Source organism: Ursus maritimus, unplaced genomic scaffold (assembly GCF_017311325.1).
Source record: "Ursus maritimus isolate PB19 unplaced genomic scaffold, ASM1731132v1 scaffold_19, whole genome shotgun sequence".
Taxonomy (NCBI): domain Eukaryota; kingdom Metazoa; phylum Chordata; class Mammalia; order Carnivora; family Ursidae; genus Ursus; species Ursus maritimus.
The window spans coordinates 55,885,928-55,897,054 of record NW_024424341.1 but is presented as its reverse complement, the minus strand read 5'-3'; the positions used below and the strand labels follow the sequence as shown (position 1 = coordinate 55,897,054).

Below are 11,127 nucleotides of genomic sequence, written 5' to 3'. Positions count from 1 at the left end.
GAGTCTCTCTTCCTCCTCGCCTCTGCTGCCCCCTTCTCCCTCCAGGGCTGGTGTCCTGTCTTCCTGCCCCTCCTGGTCCCCACCTTGGGCTCTGGGCACGCTTTGTGGGAAAGGAGAGGGCAAGCATGACTGGAAGACGGGGCTGGGGTCAGAGGTCCTGGGGGAGGTCTGGGGATGGGTGGGCTCGGGGAGGAGCCACGGGCTTGGGAGGCTAGGAGCACCTGGTTTGGTCCTGTGGCCTCAGGGTTCTGTGGGCCTCAGTTTCCTCTGCTGGGACAGTGGGTGGCAGCAGCAGCCCACAGCTGGCTGGAGAATGGAGGGTAAGGACAGCGGCGGTAAGGAGGGTGGAAGAGCCTCCTTGTGTCCATGTATCCCTGGAAGGAGGGTTGAAAGCCCCAGTGGTATTTGTTCCCGGCGCCCTGCAAGAGGGGGGATACGACTTTGGTGGGCAGAGCACTAAGACCAAGTGGGTATGGCAAGTGGAGGAGGGGACGACAGGAGCCCTCTGCCTGGGAAAGGTGGGCAAGAACCACCTGCCTCCACCACACGCCACAATGGAGGCTTGCGTGGAGGTAAGCAGTCTGATGCGCGTGTGCTGTGCCTGGCCCTGGGTTGCGGGGGACGGAGCTGGAGGAGGCTCAGTTCCCAAAATGCCCCGTGGGATGGGATGTTGGGAAATGAACACGGGTCAGGATGCAGAGGAGGGGCCGCCTGGGAGACCAGGTCAGGCTCCTCGAAGAGATGCTTCAGGCTGGAACCTGGAAGAAGTCCAAGAGAGGTTCAGGTTCACCATGTCAAGAGCGAATGGACTACAGCACTGTGCCCCGCTCCTGTCCCCTTCAGCTCCTCCCACAGCTCCTATGGATTGATTGATGATGGCTGCCTAGAGCTCAGTTAAGACTCCTGAGACCTGAGATCGATTACAGATGTCTGCCACGGGCACAGAGTGAAGGATATGTAGCACCAGAGTCTGTTTCTGCCACCCTTGACCTCAATAGTGAGTCTCAACCCTGGCTGTGCTTAAAATCATTTAAAGTACACAAGCTTGGGTCACAGCGTGATAAATTGTGATTTGGGTGAAGCTCCCCAGTCTTTTGGGGGGTTTTGGTTTTTTCCTGAAAATTCCACAGCTGAGTCACATGTGCTGCTAGGGGTGGAAATCACAGAGCAGGTCGATTCTTTCCTTCCCAACCTATAACTTCATTTATTCACTTGACAGATGTCAAGCGAATGTAGTTTAGAGGTTACTGCGTGAGGGAGAAGCAGCCTGAAGAAAACAGTCTTCAGAAGCAGAATTAGACCCCACATTCAATTGACTCGGCAAGCATCTACTAAGCACCTACAGTATGCCATGCCTGGTCTAGGCCCTGGGAATATAGCACGAAACCACATAGCCAGACCCTGCCCTCCAGGAGGTTTTGCTCACCAAATCCCGGAGTCTGGAATGGACACAAACTCCCCTTCATCACCCTCCAGATCCCACGTGCCTTTGAGAACTTTCCCCTTATGTCTCTTATGTAACAATGTCCTTGCTGCTTGGCAAAGGGGCTGGCACAGTGTTTGTGATTTCTAACACATAGTTACTGAATGCTTACTTGGTGTCAGGCCTTGTGGTCCAGGAGCTGGGGCTCGGACTGTGACCAAGGGAGATCCAGTCACTACCTTCACAGATCCTGCAGTCCTTGTTCATGCGTGTGTGCGTGCATGCGTACTTTCTGCAGTGTGTGTGTGTGTGTGTGTGTGTGTGTGTGTGTGTTTGACAGAAGATTACTCAACGTGGCCGGACAGTTGGCCAACTCCTGTCTTCTGGAAATGATGGACAGATGTATACAGAGCCCTCAAACTCCTCATGCCCTTCTAGGGACAACACACACACACACACACACACACACACACACACGTATGAACCCCTGAAGACCCCAGAGTCAGAAACGCCAGGTTAACGTCCAGTCATATCAGAGCCACAATTTCATCCTCTGTACTTTGGGATAATAAACTCCTTTGCAGAGTTGGAAGGGTTCGTTGAGACTGATGTGTAAAGGATGACCTGGCACACAGTAAGTGCTCAATACATGCTGAGTAAATGAATGCAGAGTAACAACAGCTGGGTGGTTGTCAGGATTCAGAGGTAATCAGGGCCAACATGACTGGCACAAAGTAGGTATTCAGTGAAGGAGGTGGTTATTTGCCAGGACAGACAGATCCTTTTTCCATGGGTAGGAATGCATTCCACCATTTTAAAGGTAAGGTGATTAAAATAACAACCTGGGGAGCTCTCTTGTTTGGATTCCACGACGGCTGCTTACCAGCTGTGCGATCGCGGACAAACTACCTCCTGTGCCCCGACTCTTGCATAAAACACAGTACCTACCTCAGCCTACTTGTGACTTTGAAATAAATCGATAGATGGAAAGCGCTTAGAACAGTTCTGGCACGTAAGGGCTACTGAGTTTTAGGATTATTGCTCTACTTCCACACAGCCCGCAGCGAGTCCCACCACCTCCCCAGTTCAGACCACAACCGGCCTGGGGCAACCCACTCCCTGACTCTGAAAAGGAGCGGCGAGGAGCGCGCACGCGCGATGGGGCAGCCTTATAGGAAGCCCGGGCGGCCCGGCGGGTGGCCATCTTGGTAAAGGGCAGCGACGGCAGCCTCTTACGTCACCAGTCTGCGCGGCGTGCGGGCACCCGGCGGTTCAGGTCGCTTCGGGAGCGGTGGGTGGGGTGGGGCACGGCGGGCGCTGCCGGGGATGAGTGGTTGAGGGGCGTGATGGGGGAGGCGGTCGTGGCCGCAGGGCCTTGCCCGCTGCGCGAGGATAGCTTCACGCGCTTCTCGTCGCAGAGCAATGTGTACGGGCTGGCGGGCGGCGCCGGCGGGCGCGGGGAGCTGCTGGCCGCCACCCTTAAAGGCAAGGTGCTGGGCTTCCGCTACCAAGACCTCCGACAGAAAATCCGGCCCGTGGCCAAGGAGCTGCAGTTCAACTACATTCCCGGTGCGTGGCGCCATGGGGTTGGGGGGCCTCGAACTTGGTGTTGAGAAGGCTTCTGAGCACCGTGATGAGAATGGAATCACGGTGACTGAAAGGGATCAAGGCTGATAATCAGGAGGCATCGGTGTCAGCGGGTAGGGTTCAGGATTCCTCAGACCCGGAGGTTAGGATCCCTCCTACCACGGTTATGATGATCGGGATTCACACGGACCCAGAGATGATGGTAACTGCCAGAGATTAGTGAGCCCTAGAGGTCAGGGGTCACCGTGATGGGGGATATAGGGGTCAGGAGTCTGCCTGACGTGAACTTTGTCCCCTCCCAGTGGACGCAGAGATTGTCTCCATTGACACCTTCAACAAGTCACCCCCAAAGCGGGGCCTGGTGGTGGGGATCACGTTCATCAAGGTATCCAGGCCCTCCTCCACCTACCCATTCCTTCCTTGCGATCCAACTGTGTCTGACCCAAATCGCTCTCACTGCCCCTACTCGCCCCTGAGGCCAGTTTCCTACCCCAGGATTCAGGGGACAAGGGCAGCCCCTTCCTTAACATTTACTGCGACTACGAGCCAGGCTCTGAGTACAACCTTGACTCCATTGCCCGTAAGTGTGGCCTCGAGGGAAGGAGGGTTGGGAAAGATGGGAGGGGGCACCTGTCGGGTCCCCAGTCCCATCTGCATGTGCTCCCCTCACAGAGAGCTGCCTGAACCTGGAGCTGCAGTTCACGCCTTTCCAGCTGTGCCATGCGGAGTACGTAAGCTGCAGGGGTAATACAACCGAGTGTGTGTGTGTGTGCGCGTATGTGCACACACGTGTGTGTCCTAGGGAAGCTCTAGCAAACGAGGCCGCAAACCTGCCCATAGAGCGTCAGGCTCTAGTTTTGTTTTTTAGAGCATTGTGCTTTTAAAGTGGCTATGGACCAGCCTCGGCCCTGAACTAGGTCATCCGAGGGCTGATTGAGCACCTGTGTTCTAGACATCTAGAACTCGTAGGTTCTGGGCTTCTGGATTTGGAGCCTGCAAGATCCAGAGATGCTAAGTTTTCTAGGGTCATAAGCTCTGAGATGCCAAGATTTAACAGTTCTGCCGTTTGGTAATTCTGAGATTCCGTAGTGATAAAGTCATTCTCCTATTCCGTGTTCTCCTATTTCAAGGAGACAGAATACCATCTAGACAGACCATCTAGAAGGTGAGGTTTCTAGAATCCCAAAGTACGAAAATTCCACTTTAGAGCTCTGAGTTCCATTCTAGGACACCAGTGGTCCAGCACAGTGATTGGCCAAGTTTTTCTGTTAAGGGCCAAACCCTCTCTGTTATAACCACTCAAGTCTGCCACTGGAGCAAGAAGATGGCCATTGACACTAGTAAATAATTGTTGTAACCGTGTTTCTGTAAAACTTTTTCTACAGCAATAGAGGCTAAGTCGGATTTGGTCTGTAGGTCATAGTTTGTCAGCCTCTGGTCTAGCAGGTGAGAATTCTAGAAGCTGATGTTCTGGATTCTAGGATTTGGATGTTCTGCTATTTTCTGAGTCCGAATGTCCATGGTGGCAATTTTTAGAACTTCGAGTATTTCAAAGGAGATGGAAAACAGAACTTCTGGAACACCGGAGTTCTAGACTAAAGAGGTTCTAGTATTCTAGAACCCTACAGCCCCATGTTCCGTGCCTGAATCCACACCCAGAATGAGGATTCTAGCAGGTGAGAGCCCTGGAAACAGAAGGTTTCTGCGATTCTGAGGTTGGACAGTTCTACACATGGACTCTGCCACACTTGGGCTCTAGATTTCTCTGCTTTTAGGGTCCAGGTCGGGAATCAACTGGAGACAGTGTTTCTCCTGAGTGGGAATGACCCGGCCATTCACCTGTACAAGGAGGTAAGGCAGAGGGAGGCGCGGTGGGCATGGCCCTGCCCGGGTCACCATAGGCTGGTGCTGGGTGTGAAGCTGGTCACTGACTCCCACGTGGGGGGGGGTGGTCTTGGTTCCCCCAGAACGAGGGGCTCCATCAGTTTGAAGAACAGCCAGTGGAAAACCTCTTCCCAGAGCTCACGAACCTGACCAGTAGGTAAGAGAGCCCACTGGAAAGAGGCCCGTGGGGACCGGGGCAGGTGGCCTCAGAGAAATCAGGTGGTGGGAAAACCCTCAGGGACAGCGGGAATGCAGATGACCTCAGAGAAACTGGGCAGGGGAGGGGCGTTCAGAAAACTCAGGCCACGGATGTGACTTCGGAGAAGCTGGTCAACAGTGGTGATCGCAGAGAAAGCATGAAACAGACTCAGGGAAATCAGAGAAAGAGGGCGGCGGTAGGGGTAACCTCAGAGAAATCAGACTCTCCAGCGGGGTCCCAGAGCTACAGGAAGGGGGCAGATGCCCCTGGAAAGGCTGAATATGGGGCCAGGACCTGGTGACGCCCTCCAGCTCCACTGTCCCCCACCCACCCACCAGCGTCCTCTGGCTTGATGTCCACAACCTCCCCGGCACGTCCCGGCGACTCTCCGCCCTTGGCTGTCAGAGTGGTTATGTCCGAGTTGCCCACGTGGACCAGCGAACCTCCCCACAGAGGTCCTGCAGACATGGACAATCCTGCAGGACGGCCCCATCTCCCGAGTGATCGTGTTCAGCCTCTCGGCCCCTGAGGGTGAGCGCCGGGCCTGGGCTGGGGGGCGACTCTGCAAGCTCAGCTCCCCACACCGGATTCATGCCCCTGTCCCAAAGTGGCCAGCCCCTCGGCACCCCCCATCCCTCCCAGGCCTCCTCCCTGCCCTCTGTGCTCTCAGGTTTCACTTCAGCGACCTGCCCCCGTAGTCTAATCTTAGACCCTCCCTGGAGTTGAACTTCGGCCTTTGCCTTGGTGGTCTAACCATCAGTCTGCACACTGTGACTTCCTCTGATCCCCCCTCTGGCCTCTTCACTCTGTCTGTTGCTGCGATCTAACCCTGAGCTCCCCCTCACCCCCCCACTGGGGACTCCACGCTACCCTCCTCCTCCTGCTCGGGCTCCCCTCGCCCCTGACATGTCGCTGTCACTCTTGCTGTGCCCTGGCCTTCCCTTGCTGTTTCCTTTGCCTGACCTCTGCAGGCTGCCTTCTGCCCCTCTGGTTGGTCTTCACTCCTCCCCCTCCCGCTCTGGCCTCCCACCTGCTCCTCCTTCTGGCGTCTCCCCTCACTCGTCCTCTTGTGATCTAACCTCGTCCTCTTTTGGTCTAACCTCAAAGCGTCCCTCCCTAGCACAGCTCCTCTCATGGAGCTGGGGGTGTGAGGAGGAGCCTGGAGCCTGTCCCCTTAGGCCCCGCCCCATTCGTGTCCCTTCTCCAGAGACCAGGGACCGACCACAGCGGGAGGATTATAGCGTGCTCGTGGCCAGCATGTTGGAGCCAGCCGTGGTGTATCGGTGAGGGGCCTCAGCATGAAGTCCCCTTGGGGGAGGTCGTTCAGGGCTGGGCAGGTCAAGGTGGTCGTGCCCTGGCGGGGGGGGAGTGCGAATGTTTGGGTCTGGAACTTGTCGGGGCTACCTTGATGCCTTGGGGTGGGAACCGAGTTGCCCGCCCTCCCCCCGGACAAGCATGTTGACAAATGCTTATCAACTTGCTCGGCGCGTAAGAAAGCCCTGATTCGTGGTGTTGGCCGATTTCTGGGGCGTACCTGCTCCCGCCGTGGTGAATTTCGAGCCACCAACATGATGTCAGCCAGCTCGCAAAATTTCTGAAAATGTCCCAGTCTGCTCTCGGGAGCCAGAGCAACCCAGCTGTGGGTCCCCTGGTGGGCAGCGAAGGTGGCCAGGCTGGGATCAAGCCCCCATGGCCCCACGGAGGCCGTGTGCTCGTCCAGACTGGAGGCAGAGGTGTCACCAAAAGGAACAAAGGGGGCCTCCACGTGGGGGTGAGATGGTCCGGCCTCCAGGGGACAACGTGGGTGTCCCTACTGGGGAATAGCAGGTTGACAATCTGGGAGGGAGCGGTTTGGGTTCCCCCTGGTGATGTGACGATGTCCAGGTCGGAGATGAGGGAGTCCGGGGGTCAGGAGGAGCAGCATGGCCCAGACCTGAGACAGGGAGCGGTGTGGGCACCGAGCCCAGGTCTGCCGCCAAGGGTGGTGGGCGCTGTGGTATGACCTCAGTCTCCCCACCGCATTCGGGGACCCTCAGGGACCTGCTGAGCCGGGGCCTCGAGGACCAGCTTCTCCTGCCTGGCAGCGACCAGTTTGACAGCGTCCTCTGCGGCCTGGTCACCGATGTGGATCTGGATGGGCGGCCTGAAGTCCTGGTGGCCACTTACGGGCAGGTGGGACCTGGGGGATGGGACCGCCGCCCCGCGTGCCCGTGTGATCCTCGCTCCTTGCGCTCCGCTCCCCCCGCCCCCGCAGGAACTGCTCTGTTACAAGTACTTGGGCCCAGAGTCGGGGCTCCCTGAGGCCGAGCGCGGATTCCGCCTGCTGTGGCAACGAGGCTTCTCCAGCCCATTGCTGGCCATGGCGCATGTCGACCTGACCGGAGACGGGCTGCGGGAGCTCGCTGTGGTCTCCCTGAAGGGCGTTCACATCCTGCAGGTAGCCGGGCTTCCAGGGTTGGGTTCCCCCTGAAGCAGAGCCTAAGCGGGGGGTTTTGGCACACCTCTGTCGAGGGCACGCTCTCCCCAGAAACATGGAAGGGGACAGGGGAGAAGCCCCATGAGGACGTGGATTCAGGGGCCTGACCCCACGGGAGCTCTGCAAGCCTGAGCCCACCTTCCACAAGGGGACCGTGGGCTACAGGCACTCCCAGAGGAAGGAGTAACTGTTTCTGGGGGGTGCTTCCTGTTGGCCAAGGACGGTTCCCGGAGAGGGGGGCCGCTGGTCGGGAGGGCACCGTCCTGGCAAAGGGGATGCCGACGGGACATCAGTCAGCCCCTGCCCACCCTCAGCCTCCCTAACCTCAGTCCTCGGTTCCTCGCGCTTTGTCTGATTCTCTCCCTTCGCTGTAGTTTAGCCCAGATCTGCCCTCTCCCCCCACCCCCACCCCCGAATGACCTAACCTCGGTCCGTCCACTGCGGTCTAACCTCTGCCCTCCACAGCAGGCGGGGACTTACCCTCCCCTGTAGTCTAACCTCTAGCCCTCCCGCAACCAGTCTCCGGCTTTCTACTAGCATCTAACTAACCTTGAACCTTTCCGCTTTGGCCTAACCTCTGAACTTTCTGTTGTGGCCCGGCCCTTGAGCTGTGGGGTCTGTCGTCCAGCCTTCTGCTATACTTTGACCACCCTCCCCTCCCCATAGCAGTCTAACTGCCATACCCCTGTTAGGGTCTAGTAGCCAACCGTTCCAATGGTCCAAGGTCTAACCTGGAACCCTCCATTGCCACTAATATAGTCTAACCTCTGACTTTCTCCCTGTGGCCCAACCACCACCTCTCAGGCTGTGGTCTCCCTCTGTTTCCTAGCGTATTGTTTGCCTTCTCCTTGCCTCTGGTCTGCCTCCAAGACCCTTTCTGTATGGTCTAGCCTGGGTTCTTTCTCTCAGAAGCTAATGGTACTGCCTTCTCTGCAGTCTTTGCTTGGGTCTTTTCCTACAGTCCGTTCCTCAATGGAATGGTCAAGGTTAGACCTCAGCAGAAAGGAGAAAGGCTGGACCCCAGTGGAGAGGTCTGAGGTTAGACCCTAAACAGAAAGGACATAGGTTACATCCCAGTGGAAGAGGCTGGGGTCCGACTGTGGAACAAAGGATTTCCCTTTACTGTGGCCAAACCATCCCCTCACCCCTCCTGCCTCATTCAAGCCACATCACTGTAATGTCTTCTGTCTCTTCTGTTGGGTCTAGCCTTAGACCCTCCAACCAGGGTCTCACTCTGTCCCTCATGTGCCATATTCCTCTCTTTTTCACTTTGATTGGTTCCTCCTCTGCCTTATTGGCCTATCCTTTGTTGTCAAGGTCTCACCTTTGTCTCCCCCACTATGGTCTAACCTCAGTCTCACTCCCGTACAGTGTAGTGTCTCTCCCATGTTCCGGTCCTTCCCTGTCTCTTCTGAGTTCTAACCTCACACCCATACATTTGGGCCTAGGCTCTGTTCCTCCCACTGGAAATTCACTGAAGTCCTCCTGGGTCTAACCTTCACCCCATCACAGAGACCCATTCCCACGCCACACGCTGGTCTGCTCTCCGACCTCCCGCCACAGCCAAGCTCACATGTGCTCTAACCACTGTCCCTCCTGCTCTGTCTTAGCCCCGGCCTCGTCTTGTTTCCCACAGCACAGCCTGGTCCAGGCGTCGGAGCTGGTCCTGACCCGGCTTCGGCATCAAGTGCAGCAGAGGAAACATCAGTCACAGAGGCCTGGGGACAGGGCGGGTCCGGGGCCTCCTGAGACCCCCGCCTCCTGAGCTCCCACCCTGAGCTCCCACCCGCTGCCCGCCCCAGGCCCAGGGGCAGTTCACTGGAGTAATCGCCTCTAGCCATTCATGGTGGGGAAGCCTCCTGAAGGAGGAGATGGTCTCCCCAGGCCCACCAGGATGGTGGAGCTGGGAGCCCCTGCTCTGTCTGCCCCATTGTGCCCTGCAGCCCTGGCTGGCGCACTCCTGTCTCTGTACCTCAGTGTCCCCGTTTGAAAACAGGATGATCTTACCCGACCCCCGCACCTTCCGCCCCCTATGAGAATTGGTCAACCAATGATTATTTATATGTCCAGAGGAAGCGGACTTTGACTTGTCTTCATTCTTTTGTTCTGGCAAGTGTTTGACACCTGCTGTGTGCCAGGCTCGGTGTTGGGTGCTGGATTCGCCCAGAAGAATGGAGGGAGGGGCATATGGGGAGAGAAAATCCAAGGTTAGACCTAGAAGCAGAACTGAGCTGAGATCATAGTGTAGACCTCAGAGGACAGAAATGAGGTTAGAAATGAGGACCTGGCATAAAGGCTGAAGTGAACCCAATGTGGAAGAGATTGTAGAAGCCAAGGTAAAGGACTGAGGTTAGACCCCAGTGGGACACTCTGGATCTGAGGCTAGACCCCAGGGGGGGTGCCCTGGATCTGAGGCTAGACCCGGGGGGGGCGCTCTGCATCTGAGATTAGACCCCAGTGGGGAAAATACAGAAATTAAGCCTGAAAGGAAAGGATACAGGTGGGAAAGACTACTGTGGGAAGCAGCAGTCAAATTGCAGCAGAGGGTTTAAGGCTAGACCCCCCCCATAAATAATGCTGAGGTTGGACCCCCCAACAAAAATTACTGTGGTTAGACCGTGTGCCAAGGGCCAAGGTTAGACCCGACCCAGCAGAAAGCAACTGAGTTTAGATTCAAGTTGGGGCATACTGAGATGAGACCTAGGAGGGAAAGACCCCCGGGGTGTGCCATGCTGGAAAGGACCTGGGTTAAACCTGATCGAAAAGCCCAGGGGGTCCAGTGACCAGGGAGTCTGAGATAGGGCTGATTTCCCCGGCCCAAGGCTGGGCTGGCTGAAGAAATTGCTCCCTCTTGTGGCAAGGGAGAAGGAAGCAGAGGCTTGTATCCCCGGGACCAGTGGAGGGCAGGAACCAGGAGAGCTCTCCCCTCCCCCACCGCAAGCTAAGAATAGTGTCTGGGGCAGGGGGGTTGGGGAAGTAATTCCTGAGCAGGATACAGGCTGGTGGGGAGGGTGGGCTTGTTCCTCCCTGGGCCAGGGTTTGGGTGGGACTCCTGCTTCCCGGGGCGGAGGAGCAGACACCACAGTCATTCTGGCCGTCCGTCTACCTCCTACCAAGGAAGTCCACCCAACAGTCTGACCACCCACACTGACCGTGGAGACCAAGCCACCAGGTGGGTTTTTAGGAGGCAGGAGCCCACCAGTCTTTGGCCACCCTTGTCATCTCCCAGAACCCCGGGCCCTATCGTGGGAAATTGCAGGGAGCTGAATCTCCTCGCTCTCCTGGCAGCCCGCCCAACGGTGTCCGGCCTGGTCTGGCGATGGGCATGGACCGTTGGCGCAGGCGGGGTTGCCTCCCTCCTGCTGCCCGCCTGCTGAGGCAGAGAGCTCCATCACGTCCCGTCCCGGGTGGGAGTGGGACTCCAGCGTGGGACTTAGGTGAGTTTAGTCAGTGATGGTGTGAATCTGTGAAGCGTGTGCTCACGGGCATCTATGTGCACCTGTGTGTCCACTTCAGGGCTCAGGATTTTGTATCTTCAGGGCTTGGCCCCTCACCTGG

At 57.1% G+C, this 11,127-nt stretch overlaps 1 protein-coding gene across 1 annotated transcript; it reads left to right on the top strand.

Moving 5' to 3' along the window:
- The first annotated feature begins 2,668 nt into the window (after window positions 1–2,668).
- Window positions 2,669–9,649, top strand: KPTN (kaptin, actin binding protein). The gene is given in 12 exon segments (XM_008684643.2): window positions 2,669–2,992; window positions 3,313–3,395; window positions 3,506–3,590; window positions 3,683–3,737; window positions 4,786–4,861; window positions 4,978–5,051; window positions 5,432–5,540; window positions 5,543–5,624; window positions 6,301–6,376; window positions 7,130–7,265; window positions 7,348–7,530; window positions 9,206–9,649. Coding segments are annotated over 12 exon segments (1,311 nt in total). The 5' UTR covers window positions 2,669–2,769; the 3' UTR covers window positions 9,335–9,649.
- Window positions 9,650–11,127: the final 1,478 nt, after the last annotated feature.